The sequence below is a fragment of the Salmo salar genome, chromosome 10 (assembly GCF_965601325.2).
Source record: "Salmo salar chromosome 10, fSalSal1, whole genome shotgun sequence".
Taxonomy (NCBI): domain Eukaryota; kingdom Metazoa; phylum Chordata; class Actinopteri; order Salmoniformes; family Salmonidae; genus Salmo; species Salmo salar.
In genome coordinates, this window is record NC_138300.1 from 63936445 (window position 1) to 63951694 (window position 15250).

At 39.8% G+C, this 15250-nt stretch overlaps 1 protein-coding gene and 1 long non-coding RNA gene across 2 annotated transcripts; one reads left to right on the forward strand and one right to left on the reverse strand.

Annotated features, from left to right (window-relative positions):
- The first annotated feature begins 6471 nt into the window (after window positions 1-6471).
- Window positions 6472-9661, forward strand: plscr3a (phospholipid scramblase 3a). The gene is made up of 7 exons (XM_014123906.2): window positions 6472-6554; window positions 6983-7062; window positions 7228-7270; window positions 7401-7621; window positions 8071-8232; window positions 8496-8657; window positions 9141-9661. The coding sequence occupies exons 2-7, from the start codon at window positions 7006-7008 to the stop codon at window positions 9198-9200; spliced, it is 705 nt and encodes a 234-aa protein (XP_013979381.1). The 5' UTR covers window positions 6472-6554; window positions 6983-7005; the 3' UTR covers window positions 9201-9661.
- Window positions 9553-14762, reverse strand: LOC123724434 (uncharacterized). Its single transcript, XR_006756985.2, has 2 exons — window positions 14237-14762; window positions 9553-10624 (listed from the first exon to the last, which is right to left on the reverse strand). It is a non-coding gene; the product is annotated as an uncharacterized LOC123724434 (long non-coding RNA).
- Window positions 14763-15250: the final 488 nt, after the last annotated feature.

Below are 15250 nucleotides of genomic sequence, written 5' to 3' on the forward strand. Positions count from 1 at the left end.
TGTTGAGAAAAGAGGCACTGAGTTTGAAGGTAGGCCTTGAAATACATCCATATGTACCTCCAATTGACTCAAATTATGTCAATTAGCCTATCAGAAGCTTCTAAAGCCATGACATAGTTTTCTGGAATTTTCCAAGCTGTTTATAGGCACAGTCAACTTAGTGTATGTAAACGTCTGACCCACTGGAATTGTGATACAGTGAATTATAATTTAAATAATCTGTCTGTAAACAATTGTTGGAAAAATTAATTGCTTAGATGTCCTAACCGACTTGCAAAAACTATAGTTTGTTAACAAGAAATTTGTGGAGTGGTTGAAAAATGAGTTTTAATGACTCCAACCTAAGTGTGTGTAAACTTCCGACTTCAACTGTATATCACTATGTTAAGCCCTGAATCAATCTAGAATTATATTTGTAATGTTTGATCATAGGAAGTAATAATTTGTCATTGATGTTGATTCAGCATGTCCATTTCGTAATGGGAAGTCCTCATGGATATACATTGGCAATGGACACTGTCAACTTGAAGAAGAGCATATTCACACTGACAATATAGCATATGTGTAATGTACACTGTCCAATCGCTCGTTGGTGTTCATTTCAGGCTGTCCATTTGGAGATGTTAAATCCCTCATTAAATACATTGGAAATGTACAATTGTACACTGTCCATTTGCAATGTCTTACATTGGCCATTTACTATCATGAATTGGACATGATCTAAAATACTGCTGAAATGCCCAATTGACTGGCTCGTTGAACTCGGGATGACCGAGCATTGACAGTTGTTCCTCTCCATCGCTCGTTGGTTTTGATTTCAGTTTGTCCATTTGGTGATAGTAAATCCCTCATTAAATACATTAGACATGTACACTGTCCATTTCCAGTATAAAATGTGCAATGCCAATATATTATACTGCCATCAAGTCAGCCATTAGTCAGTAAGATATCATACTGACACCAAACTTATACATACTGACACCAAACTCACTTTGTCCAACTCTTTAAATAGCCAACTATCACATATTTCAAAGCCAGCCCACAATTCATAGCGCCTTCTGTTAAACCTCTTTGGGATTGGTGTCCCTTCCACGGGACGGTTGAGCTAACGTAGGCTAATATGATTAGCATGAGGTTGTAAGTAACAAGAATATTTCCCAGGACATAGACATAACTGATATTGGCAGAAAGTTTACATTCTTGTTAACCTCTTACATCTAGACGTTCCGCTAGCGGAACACCTGCTCCAATATCCATATGATAGGCGTGGCGCGAATTACAAATTCCTCAAAAATACAAAAACTTCAATTTTTCAAACATATGACTATTTCACAGCATTTTAAAGACAAGACTCTCCTTTATCTAACCACACTGTCCGATTTCAAAAAGGCTTTACAGCGAAAGCAAAACATTAGATTATGTCAGCAGAGTGCCCAGCCAGAAATAATCACACAGCCATTTTTCAAGCTAGCATATAATGTCACAAAAACCAAGAAGACAGCTAAATGCAGCACTAACCTTTGATGATCTTCATCAGATGACACACCTAGGACATTATGTTATACAATACATGCATGTTTTGTTCAATCAAGTTCATATTTATATCAAAAACCAGCTTTTTACATTAGCATGTGACGTTCAGAACTAGCATACCCCCCGCAAACTTCCGGGGAATTTACTAACAATTTACTAAATTACTCACGATAAACGTTCACAAAAAGCATAACAGTTATTTTAAGAATTATAGATACAGAACTCCTCTATGCACTCGATATGTCCGATTTTAAAATAGCTTTTTGGTGAAAGCACATTTTGCAATATTCTAAGTACATAGCCCAGCCATCACGGGCTAGCTATTTAGACACCCGGCAAGTTTAGCCTTCACCAAAATCAGATTTACTATTATAAAAGTTTGATTACCTTTTGTTGTCTTTGTCAGAATGCACTCCCAGGACTGCTACTTCAATAACAAATGTTGGTTTGGTCCCAAATAATCCATCGTTATATCCGAATAGCGGCGTTTTGTTCGTGCGTTCCAGAAACTATCCGAAATGGTAAATCAGGGTCGCGCGCATGGCGCAATTCGTGACAAAAAAAATCTAAATATTCCATTGCCGTACTTCGAAGCATGTCAACCGCTGTTTAAAATAAATTTTTATGCAATTTATCTCGTAAAAAAGCGATAATATTCCGACCGGGAATCTCCTTTTCGGCAAACAGAGGAAAAATCACAAAGACGGGGGCGGCCAGGGCACGCGCCTAAGCCCACAGTCCCTTGATCGGCCACTTGAGAAAGGCGATAATGTGTTTCAGCCTGGGGCTGGGATGACGACATTCAGGTTTTTCCCGGGCTCTGAGCGCCTATGGAAGACGTAGGAAGTGTCATGTTAGAGCAGAGATCCTTTGTAAAAGATAGAGATGGCAAAGAAGTTCAAGAAATGGTCAGACAGGCCACTTCCTGTAAAGAAATCTCTCAGGTTTTGACCTGCCATTTGAGTTCTGTTATACTCACAGACACCATTCAAACAGTTTTAGAAACTTTGGAGTGTTTTCTATCCAAAGCCAATAATTAAATGCATATTCTAGTTACTGGGCAGGTGTAGTAACCAGATTAAATTGGGTACGTTTTTTATCCAGCCGTGAAAATACTGCCCCCTAGCCATAACAGGTTAATCTAACTAAACTATCCAATTTACAGTACCTATTACAGTGAAAGAATACCATGCTATTGTTTGAGGAGAGTGCACAATTTTAAACATGAAAAGTTTTTAATAAAACAAATTAGGCACTTTTGGGCAGTCTGGACACAAAATGTTTAACAGAAATGCAATGGTTCATTGGATCAGTCTAAAACTTTGCACATACACTGCTGCCATCTAGTGGACAAAATCTAAATAAACTAAACGGGCTGGAATAACACATTGTGGCCTTTCGCTTGCATTTCAAAGATGATGGTACTGTATTATCTTTTACCAGATCTATTGTGTTATATTCTCCTACTGTCACGCCCTGACCTGAGAGAGTCGTTTTTCTCTGTTTGGTTAGGTCAGGGTGTGACATGGGGTGGGCATTCTATGTGCTGTATGTCTATGTTGTTTTTGTATTTCTTTGTTTTGGGCAGAGTATGGTTCCTAATCAGAGGCAGCTGTCTATCGTTGTCTCTGATTAGGAATCATACTTAGGCAGCCTGTTCCCCACCTGTGTTTGTGGGTTATTGTTATTTCTGTGTGTGTACTGCACAGTGCGTTACGTTTCTTGCTGCGTACCTGTTTATTGTTTTGGTTTCGGTTTCCTTCAATAAAGATGTGTAATTACCGGCACGCTGCGCCTTGGCTCCTATCCTTTCACATTTCCACAAACTTCAAAGTGATTCCTTTCAAATGGTATCAAAAACATGCATATCATTGTTTCAGGGCCTGAGTTACAGGCAGTTAGATTTTGGTATGTAATTTTAAGCAAAACATTTTAAAAGGGTCAGATGCGTAAGAGGGTCAGGGGTGTGAAGCCATACGCAACTGATATGTTTCTTTCATTTTGAAAATAAAAAACCTTGAAAACATAGTTACATTCGAGCTGAGGGTCCAGTTCTGACATTATGTGTAGGCCTAGCTGAGGCGACCCCGAATCCCGAGTTTCGGGTCAGTAGGTCATTCGGGGCCCGAGCAGCAACCTTAATTAGTGCTGAAAATGTGCTTTTTCCGGGGGTTGCTACGTGGTCCCTGAACAAGCTATCGGCCAGAAACGTGTAGGGTCAGCCTCTATGGGCTGAAGTGGTTTCAATGCACCTAGTCTTGTCATTCTGTCTCCATTTTCACAATCTTTTCGCAATGTTAATGTCGTCATTTTCGCCACGTTAAAAACAAATGGAATTTATTGCAAATGGACGACGCTGTTTCTCAGCCTGAGAACCTTCTAGAGCCACATAACTCACCCTGCACTACCGACTTAAGCCCTAGAACAGGTTTATAAAGTTTCAGAGCTCTAGGTCTTTCATGGTTCAAACGCAGGTAACTATTGCAGGCTCTGTGTTTCTGTAAGCCCCACACTATGTCACTCCACATTGACTGTTTGTACAGAAAATCCCAGAAATCTGAAACCCACCTTAATGGATTTGCCTTATCACGCCGCAACTGGATCTATATATAATGTTTTGGAGAAAATAAGCACATTTGTTTAACCATCATCAAACGAACGTTGTACAATTTCTTGTAAAATAACGATAGATAAATGGTTGGTTCTATTTTTCCTTACACTGTAGGTTTATGTACTTTGACGTGAAGCGGTCAAATTAGCGCTGTATGACCGATTTCTACCTTTAATCCCAGAAAATGGGCATTAACTCAAAGAGCATTGAGGCCTCGACACCATCTTCTTTCTGGGCTAAAAGTACATTTGGCCAAACCTGTGCTCACTGAGTTTCGTCTTCGAAGTCTTTTCCATTTACGAGAGGATGTTTTGTCCATTTCCAATAAGCTGCCAGTCACCATCTGGTGGAATTTTCCGGTACAGCAGAAACTGTCACGTCTGCTCCCGCTCTGCCCTTCCCCTGGCGCTTGAGGGCGCCAGATTACCCTGCATCACACGCTCCTGCCATCCATCACCCACACCTGCCTTCCCTCGTCACTAACATCAGCATTATTGGACTCACCTGGACTCACTTATCACATGTTCATTTCCTCCCCTATATTTGTCTGTTCCCTGCTGCTGCATTGATTGTCTTCTGTCTTTGTATTTGTTTCTGATGCTGTTCCTGTCTCGTCTATGTCAGTTGTTTATTAAATGTTTACTCCCCGTACCTGCTTCGTCCCTCCAGCGTCAGTCCGCGTGACAGAAATATTTCCAAAAATTAAACATTTTATAACACGTAAACCAAATGTCCAAAGTACTTTATTTGATGACTTCCCGAAAGACTGGCCCCTGGGGGACGACCCAAGGCCGTCGGCCTGTTTTAATTACACCCATGGACATCTAGTAAGGGACCGTACATTTGCAATATGGAGATCCTCATCGATCATACAGGAAATGCCGAAGATTGCCCTTAAGGTATGAAGTGACCCACGACATATGCCTAGTTTCCTGAAACAGGTCACCTAGTGTGTGGGAACTCCTTCAAGACTGTTGGAAAAGCATTCCTCGTGAAGCTGGTTGAGAAAATGCCAAGAGTGTGCAAAGCTATCATCAAGACAAAGGGTCACTACTTTGAAGAATCTCAAATGTAAAATATATTTCGATTTGTTTAACACTTTTTTGGATACTACATGATTCCATATGTGTTATTTCATAGTGTCGATGTCTTCACTATTATTAAAAAAATTAAGAAAAACACTTGAATGAGTAGGTGTGTCCAAACTTTTGACTGGTACGGTATGTGTTATAAAAGCCAATCTAACGACTTGTTAGGCTGTATTGCAAGTAGACTAGTGTCTAAACGTTCCCCCGAAGCCCCCTGTCTCTAATTAGCCTACTATTTAATTCAATATAAAACCAAAATATTAGGCCTAACTGGCAGTAGTAGGCTATATGATCTGTGTCAGTTTGGGTGAGTATCTTTCTCTGTTTTCTTCCTACCTCGACTGCACTTCTGTCCTCTACTGCAGCAGCAGCAGCAGCTGACCTGTCATTTCTCACAGACATAGCACTCGGACCAGCAGAAACAGAACTTTTAGCAAATAAGTTGGTTAATAATTTCATACATTTAGCAGCGTCGGTCTCAAGAGCCCTTTTTTTGGTCTCTAAGTATCGGCACTGTCTTTCCGGGTTTCTTTTGTGATCGATGATCTTTTATTCTGACTGAGTGACTTGGGCAAATCTGCCCATGGAGTGCAACAAGTATGAGATATAGGTACACCTCTCCTCCGCAAATAGTCAAACGTGCCAGACATATTCTGTCATAAGTGCATGGACGGTCGACATGACCGAAGATTTGAACAAAAGAAAGACACCTGAGGATAGTTCCTGGGTTTAAGACTGTATCCCTTTGCCCCTTGACAACGACAAAACAATTCTGTTTGTTTTGTCTTGAGAGACAGTATTTTTGTTTTGAAAGGGCTCTTTGTGTAATTTGAGATACGCACTAAATCACATAAGCAAATCTGGGGCTTTTAGTTTCCCCCCCCCCCAGGCAGTGTTTTAAAGAAAATGCTTTCCAAGGGGTGCATTCAGATTTAGAAATATAAGTTGTCACTTGTTGCGACATGGGAAGGCTGGTGCTTTCCTTTTGACTTTTTGGTTTGACGAGTTATACGTCAAGCAGGTAACTGTACTCTTTTACAAAATGTTCTAACCTCACGTATACTGTATATGCATTTCTCCTGAGCTCTTTCAGTAAATATATGTGTGTGTAAATCAAAGCGGGAAAAGAGCTTTCAATGTGGGTGCTATTGATCTTGGACTGAAAATACTTTTTCCATCTCACAGTCATGTCAATAAAACACACCTTACACGCATGCATCACTTCTGATTGCTTCGATTATTTAGCACATACAGAGAACAACACCAATACAGAGAGCAACACCTTCAGAAGCTCTGCGCAACAGATAGCAAGGAATTTGGATGTAAGTTGATTCTCAGTACGGATATGTGTTCATTGGTATTCTAAAATTGTTGTTCCATTGTAAGTTCTTACAATATATATATAGTACTATTATATGCTGCATGTATTACTTTGAGCGGAGCTCTGTAAAATTGCCATGACACGTAAAAAGTGGATGTAAGATCAGGGATATCTTAGCTCTAAGAGTCCATCTTCCAATATTTTTTGTTTTGGTATAGTATTTACGTAAAAGAAAAGGAATAGTACTAAGGAATAGTACACATGAACTGGAAAGCAACTTTGAATGGTGCTATTGACTGAGTAGTGTAATGATTAACCATGTAGCTTAGTCCTATGGTTGTAAACTGAGCTTGTAAACCACATTTCACCTAACTTTATTATCCATCCATCCACCATGGTCAATTGTCTGATTAATGTGGGTGTGCTCAGGCCGCTACTGATCCTACCACGCCATGGAAAATAACTTTCGATCAACAGGAGTGCCCCCTGGCCTGGAGTACCTAACACAGGTAAGACAGTGAAGTCAATAGTCTTATATTTTGTTCATGGAACTGTTACCTCAAAAAAGTAAAACGTTAACTTTTATGGGATAAGATAATTGGTTAAGAGATGGGAGAGAGTTGGCCACGGTAGGGAACTCTGTACCCAATCCTACCTTTATCTGTTTGTTACAGATCGATCAAATCTTGATCCATCAGAAAGTGGAACTGCTGGAGGGTAAGGCAGCACATGTTATACACAGCATGCCATTAATTGTAATTACTCCGACATGATATTTACTTCCGATCTCTCACCTCCACCCACATCCCCCATGACCCCTTTCTTCCTATGCTCCCGCTCTCTCTAGCCATCACTTCCTTTGAGACTAAAAACCGGTACGTAATCAAGAACAGTTTGGGACAGGAAATCTACACGGCCAAGGAGGATAGTGACTGCTGTACCCGGAACTGCTGCGGTCCCAACCGCATGTTTGAGATGAAGATCAAAGACCACAGTGGCCAGGAGGTCATGCACCTGGTCAAGCCCTTCCGCTGCACCTCCTGCTTCTGGCCCTGCTGCCTGCAAGAGGTATTATAACTGTTCATAACACACATATTAACATATTATAAAACATCCTTTAACACCCTTACAACAGACACCTCCTGCTACTTCCTCTGCTGTCCGTAAGATGTATTTTATCTGCTTATAATGCATCTTATAACAGACTCATATCACATGTATAACAGACACCTGGTACTTTCCTAGCTGCCTGAAATCGCTTATAATACACTTATTATAACAGAGACCTCTTGCTACTTCCCCTGTTGCTCGCAAGTGGTATTGCCACTTATAACACAGCTTCTAAATAACACAATTATAACACACTTATAACAGAGATGGTCTGCTCAATTTTATCATTGCAAAATTGAAGATAAAAATAACATTGAAGATACTGTTTCAAGGAAACTCTGACGTCTGAATGAATTTTTCTCCATTGACCATTTTCCTCTGTATCTGTGAATGTTTGTCTGTCCTAGATGGAGGTCCAATCCCCTCCTAGCACCACCATAGGTTATGTGGTTCAGAACTGGCATCCCTTCAAGCCAAAACTGTCCATCCTAGGAGCTGCCAAAGAGACTCTCCTGACGATTGAAGGTCCTTTCTGTGCCTGTAGCTGCTGTGGAGATGTTGATTTTGAGGTGAAGAGTTCACCTCATCTACTCCTCTATGTCTGCATAGCACATCACTGGCTGTTAGGGAGAGGACTGTGGTCTATCTCTATTTGTGAGTGTTCAAGTAGCCCTGAGTCTGTTAAACCCTAGGTTGTCCTCATTAGGGCACACTGTAGCAAAACGGGGGAAAAAATTGAGTCCAGGTAATCCCTCACTGTTTCAATCCGTTTTCTTCATTTGCTGCCTAATGAACATCACCCTGATTAGAGTCATTTGTGTTTCTATAACAGGTGATGGGTAAGGACAGTGACCAGCCCATTGGGAGAATAAGTAAGCAGTGGAGTGGGCTGATAAAGGAGGCCTTCACTGACTCAGACAACTTTGGGATCCAGTTCCCCATTGACCTGGATGTCAAGGTGAAGGCTGTGCTGATGGGGGCCTGCATCCTTATTGTAAGTGACAAAGGCTGCGACTTACACAGGCAACCCAATTATGATCTGTGGCCCCATTATTGGCAAAAGCTCAAAATTGGGCTGCCTGTGTAAACCCAGCCATAGGGTTTAGAGCTAAGTCAGATTCAAGTTCATTTGGCATTTGTAGTTAAGAAGACATAGCCTACATTGGAATTCTTTATAGGAGCTCTCTTATATAGTACATTACACACATATACAGTACATATGGATTATAGCCTAAGGGAATTTCTCTATCATTGTGTCAGTGACCTAGTGAAGCAGCCATTGCTGAAAAATGACTGGCAAACCAATCAATTAGTCAGTACTGACACCCCTATTGTCGTGCATCAATATAAAGCCATTATAAATCCTGTCTATTATGATGAATCAAACAATTACGTATTTATGATAGTGTGATGGTCTCCATCGTGCCTATTCATTGTGTATCCATTTTTTCTTTCTTTATTCTTTGTCTCCAAACAGGATTTCATGTTCTTTGAACGCAGTGGTGACGGTGATCAACGGTGTTCTGTATTTGGATGAGAGAGTTTTTGATCATGTACAAATTACATGATACTATAATTGATATTGACATGGCTATTGGATGTATATGAATCACATAACATGACATTTAAAACAAAACAAATACGTGTTCTTTATTAAGTCAATATATTAATCTGTATTTTGAGGTTGTCTAAATACCATATTCAAACATTTGTAACACTGTGTGGGCTTTTTCATTTGAAAATATTGAAATGTCATGTAATAATATTGGGTCTCTCATGTAAAGGATGAAGCACATTCTCAAATATAGCTGCGAGCAGCAATGAATGGGGTTCACTGGATGACAGAAAGAACACAAGATCAGTAGAATAACAAAGCAAGCACTATCATGTATGAATGATCATCATTTATGTGCAATCAGTAAAAGTATTACCATGTTTATCTCTCAATAACACAAGGATAACATAATAATAAAAATATTTTACATTTGTAAAAATCTATTTCTGTAAATTATTTAAATCTCAGTTGGTACACTCCACATTAGCTTTCCAAAGTACTTCAATACACTTTCACAAGAGTAATACGCTAACTGCGCAAACGGCAGTTTCAAATTTTCCAGAATAAACACATTTTACCATCTTTTCCTCAATGCCTTCAGGTTTTCATTCCACTACTTTTTTGGTCACCAATTTACACAAAATACTCTAATGTTAATGTGGAAAAATTGACTATTTGTAAAAAGAAAAAGAAAAAAGAAAAAATGAATAGATTTTCATTAGATACACTGAACAAAAATATAAATGGAATAGACAAAGATTTTACTGAGTTACAGTTCATATAAGGAAATCAGTCAACTGAAAAGAACTCTATGACCACTTTGCGGCTGAGTCGTTGTTGCTTCTAGATGTTTCCACTTCACAATAACAGCACTTGCAGTTGACCGGGGTAGCTCTAGCAGGGCAGAAATGTGACAAACTGAGGACTTGTTGTAAAGGTGGCATCCTATGACGGTGCCCTGTTGAAAGTCACTGAGCTCTTCAGTAAAACCATTCTAATGCCAATGCTTGTCTATGGGGATTGCATGGCTGTGTACTCAATTTTATACACCTGTCAGCAACGGGTGTAGCTGAAATAGCCAAATTCACTCATTTGAAGGGGTGTCCACATACTTTCTTCTTTATATAGTGTACCTTAAAATTAAAATAAAAAAAACAGTCAGTATCTGGTGACCACCATTTGCCTCATATAGTGCAACACATCACCTTCGCGATGAGGCTGTTGATTGTGGCCTGTGGAATGTTGTCCCACTCCTCTTCAATGTCTATGCGAAGTTTCTGGATATTGGTGGGAACTGGAACACACTGTCGTACATGTCGATCCAGAACATCCTGAACATGCTCAATCAGTATTTGGTATTTTATTAGTATCCCCATTAGCTGTTGCGAAAGCAGCAGCTACTCTTCCTGGGGTCCACACAAAACGTGATACATGACATAATACATAACAATAACAGACAAGAACAGAACTACATACATTTTAAAAAGGCACACGTAGCCTACATGTCAATACATACACACAAACTATCAAATAGGGGAGAGGCATTGTGCCGTAAATTATTGCTTTATAGGATAGGGGGCAGTATTGACACGGCTGGATAAAAAACATACCCGATTTAATCTGGTTACCACTCCTACCCAGTAACTAGAATATGCATATACTTATTACATATGGATAGAAAACACCCTAAATTTTCTAAAACTGTTTGAATGGTGTCTGTGAGTATAACAGAACTCAAATGGCAGGTCAAAACCTGAGAGATTCCTTTACAGGAAGTGGCCTGTCTGACCATTTCTTGAACTTCTTTTCCATCTCTATCATTTACTAAGGATCTCTGCTCTAACGTGACACTTCCCACGTCGTCCATAGGCACTCAGAGCCCGGGAAAAAACAGAATGTCGTCATTCCAGCCCCAGGCTGAAACACATTATCGCCTTTCTCAAGTGGCCGATCAAGGGACACTGGGCTTATGCGCGTGACCCCGACCGCCCCCGCCTTTGGGATTTTTTCCTCTGTTTGCCGAAAAGGAGATTCCCTGTCGGAATATTATCGCTTTTCTACGAGAAAAATGTCGTAAAAATTGATTTTAAACAGCGGTTGACATGCTTTGAAGTACGGTAATGGAATACTTAGAATTTTATTGTCACGAATTGCGCCATGCGCGTGACACTTCTTTACTATTTCGGATAGTGTCTGGAACGCACGAACAAAACGCCGCTATTCGGATATAACGATGGATTATTTTGGACCAAACCAACATTTGTTATTGAAGTAGCAGTTCTGGGTGTGCATTCTGACGAAGACAACAAAAGGTAATCAAACTTTTATAATAGTAAATATGATTATGGTGAGTGCTAAACTTGCCGGGTGTCTAAATAGCGAGCCCGTGATGCCTGGGCTATGTACTTAGAATATTGCAAAATGTGCTTTCACCAAAAAGCTATTTTAAAATCGGACATATCGAGTGCATAGAGGAGGTCTGTATCTATAATTCTTAAAATAATTGTTATGCTTTTTGTGAACGTTTATCGTGAGTAATTTAGTAAAATGTTAGCGAATTCCCCGGAAGTTTGCGGGGGGTATGCTAGTTCTGAACGTCACATTCTAATGTAAAAAGCTGGTTTTTGATATAAATATGAACTTGATTGAACAAAACATGCATGTATTGTATAACATAATGTCCTAGAGTTGTCATCTGATGAAGATCATCAAAGGTGAGTGCTGTCTTCTGGGTTTTGGTGACATTATATGCTGGCTTGAAAAATGGGTGTCTGATTATTTCTGGCTTGGTACTCTGCTGACATAATCTAATGTTTTGCTTTCGTTGTAAAGCCTTTTTGAAATCGGACAGTGTGGTTAGATTAACGAGAGTCTTGTCTTTAAATAGCTGTAAAATAGTCATATGTTTGAGAAATTGAAGTAATAGGATTTTTAACGTTTTGAAAATCGCGCCACAGGCTTGCAGTGGCTGTTACGTAGGTGGGACGAATTCGTCCCGCCTAGCCTAGAGAGGTTAACATCAGTACATAGCATCTCAATGTATTACAAATAGCTTTATCCTTATTAATACATTCTATACAACCATGTGGATGCAAGTCTCAAGCCTGAGGCTATTATATAAACCGTTTTATGGTAATATGGCTATATTGTCTCTTCTGAGTATCACAAAATTGTACCAAGCGGACCAGTTCGTAGCTGGATTCTTCACCAATCTTCCATACCTTCTCCAGAACACAAATGTTGCTCGGTTCCCCAATTCTGTGAGTTGGAAGAATTTACTGTGTCTCTCTATGGGCCATGTGACCAGAGAATCTTCTCTGGAATTTTACCACTCCTTCACACAGGGACTGGGTGGAGGAAGGTAGGTTGGGGGATGGTGCAAGGGGGGAGGGGGTCAACTGTCCTCCCTGTACTCAAAGAGGCCAACGTCATGACACTGGGTTAGCCAAAGCAGCTACCTAACCCATTGATTTCCACTTGTCCTTAACCTGTTGAGGACAGACGTTCCACTAGCGGAACCCCGTTCCGCCTGCGGAACCCCTAGCCAACAGCCAATGGCATCGCATGGCGCGAAATACAAAACCAACTAAAATACCACAATTCAATTTTATCAAACAATCAACTATTTTACACCATTTTAAAGATAAGACTCTCGTTAATCTAAGACTCTCGTTAATCAAAAAAGCTTTACAGCGAAAGCAAAACATTAGATTATGTTAGGAGATTATTTAGACACAAATCACACAGCCATTTTCCAAGCAAGCATATATGTCACATAAACCAAAACCACAGCTAAATGCAGCACTAACCTTTGATGATCTTCATCAGATGACACTCCTAGGACATTGTTATACAATACATGCATGTTTTGTTCAATCAAGTTCATATTTATATCAAAAACCAGCTTTCTACATTAGCATGTGACGTTCAGAACTAGCATACCCACCGAAAACTTCCGGTGAATTTACTAAATTACTCACGATAAACGTTCACAAAAAACATAACAATTATTTTAAGAATTATAGATACAGAACTCCTTTATGCAATCGCGGTGTCCGATTTTAAAATAGCTTTTCAGTGAAAGCACATTTTGCAATATTCTGAGTAGATAGCCCGGCCATCATGGCTAGCTATTTTGACACCCACCAAGTTTGGCACTCACCAAACTCAGATTTACTATAAGAAAAATTTGATTACCTTTGCTGTTCTTCGTCAGAATGCACTCCCAGGACTTCTACTTCAAAACCCAATGTTGAATAATCCATAGTTATATCCAAATAGCTGCGTTTTGTTCTTGCGTTCAAGACACTATCGAAGGGTGAGGCGCCGGCACATATCGTGACAAAACATTTCAAAATATTCCATTACCGTACTTCGAAGCATGTCAAACGCTGTTTAAAATCAATTTTTATGCGATTTTTCTCGTAAAATAGCGATAATATTCCGCCCGGGAGACCTTGTTTTCGTTCAAAGACTGAAAATAGAAAATGGAGTCTTCACATGCATGCGCGCACCCGTGTCATTGTTCTCAGATCGACCACTTTCCAAAACCCCTACTGTTTTTCGCCCAGGGACTGCAGAGTCATCATTCCCCGTTCTGGCGCCTTCTGAGAGCCTTAGAAAATGTCACGTTACAGCAGAGACCCTCTATTTTCCATAAAGAGGCTATAGAAGGACAAGAAATGGTCAGAGAGGGCACTTCCTTTATGGAATCTTCTCAGGTTTTGGCCTGCCATATGAGTTCTGTTATACTCACAGACACCATTCAAACAGTTTTAGAAACTTTAGGGTGTTTTCTATCCACATCTACGAATTATATGCATATTCTAGTTTCTGGGCAGGAGTAATAACCAGATTAAATTGGGTACGTTTTTTTATCCGGCCGTGAAAATACTGCCCCTTATCCTAAACAGGTTAAAACACAATTTCAACAGCAGAATTATATCTTAGAAATACTTATCTTACTCCAGAAATATATATTATTACAAAAGGCAGAAGGTAATTAAAGTGCAACTTACCTCTGATTGTGTCTGGCTGAGAACCCAAGAACAAACAAATCTTGAGGAGTGAAGTGTTCTTCACTTCAAGAATTGTGGAGGAGATACAACTGGGTTTGACGGACAACTTTGAGAGACAATGGACTTAAGAGTTTTGACGACAAGCTATTTCTAATACATTTCATTGGTCAAGGAGTTGTGAAACATTCATACAAACGTAAAGGGGAACCAATATTGTAATGAAACAGCAGGAAGCAGGTCTCGAACCCTGGACCTTCTAGCCCGAAGTCCAGTGCGCTATCGACTGTGCCGCAAAAGCAAGCTCCAGCGTCAGAGTTGACATCCGCACTTATAAACCCAGGGTCGTCACAATACTATAGATTCAAGTTAAAAAAAAAATCTAAAAAAATCAACAACATTTTGATAAGGAGGATTTCATCCGACAGCGACGACATAATAATATAAATATATGTATATGAAATGATTTGGTAACATGTAAAAGAGTAAAAAGTAAGTTACTTCCTTCAGAAATTCAGTAAGAGTACAAGTACAGCCCACAGAGTAACTAGAAAAGTACAAGTTCCTCCCAAAATTCAAAGGTCAGTAGTGGGACGGATTCAAACCCATGCCTACGCTGGCATATGTGTGCCATTGTCAGCAGCTGTACCCACTGGACCACACATGTACTGAGATAAACATGAATGTATTTTGCCTAATGCTTGCCTTGAACATAAAATAAAACAATTGATCTAAAAAAAAGCAGATTTTCAAAAACAAAAAATAAATCTACCCCCTACAAATATTGACCATTTATTATTATCTACATAAGAATTCACACGAGACGCGCTGTAGACCGCAAGTAAGCTCCTGCAGCCTAAGTTATTGCACAGCTTGAAAACACTGCTTCCAGGTGCCCCCTGGCGGTGATACATAAAAAAATATATACAGTACCAGTCAAAAGGTTGGACCCACGAACTCATTCAAGGGTTTTTCTTTATCTTTACTATTTTCTACATTGTAGAATAATAGGGAAGA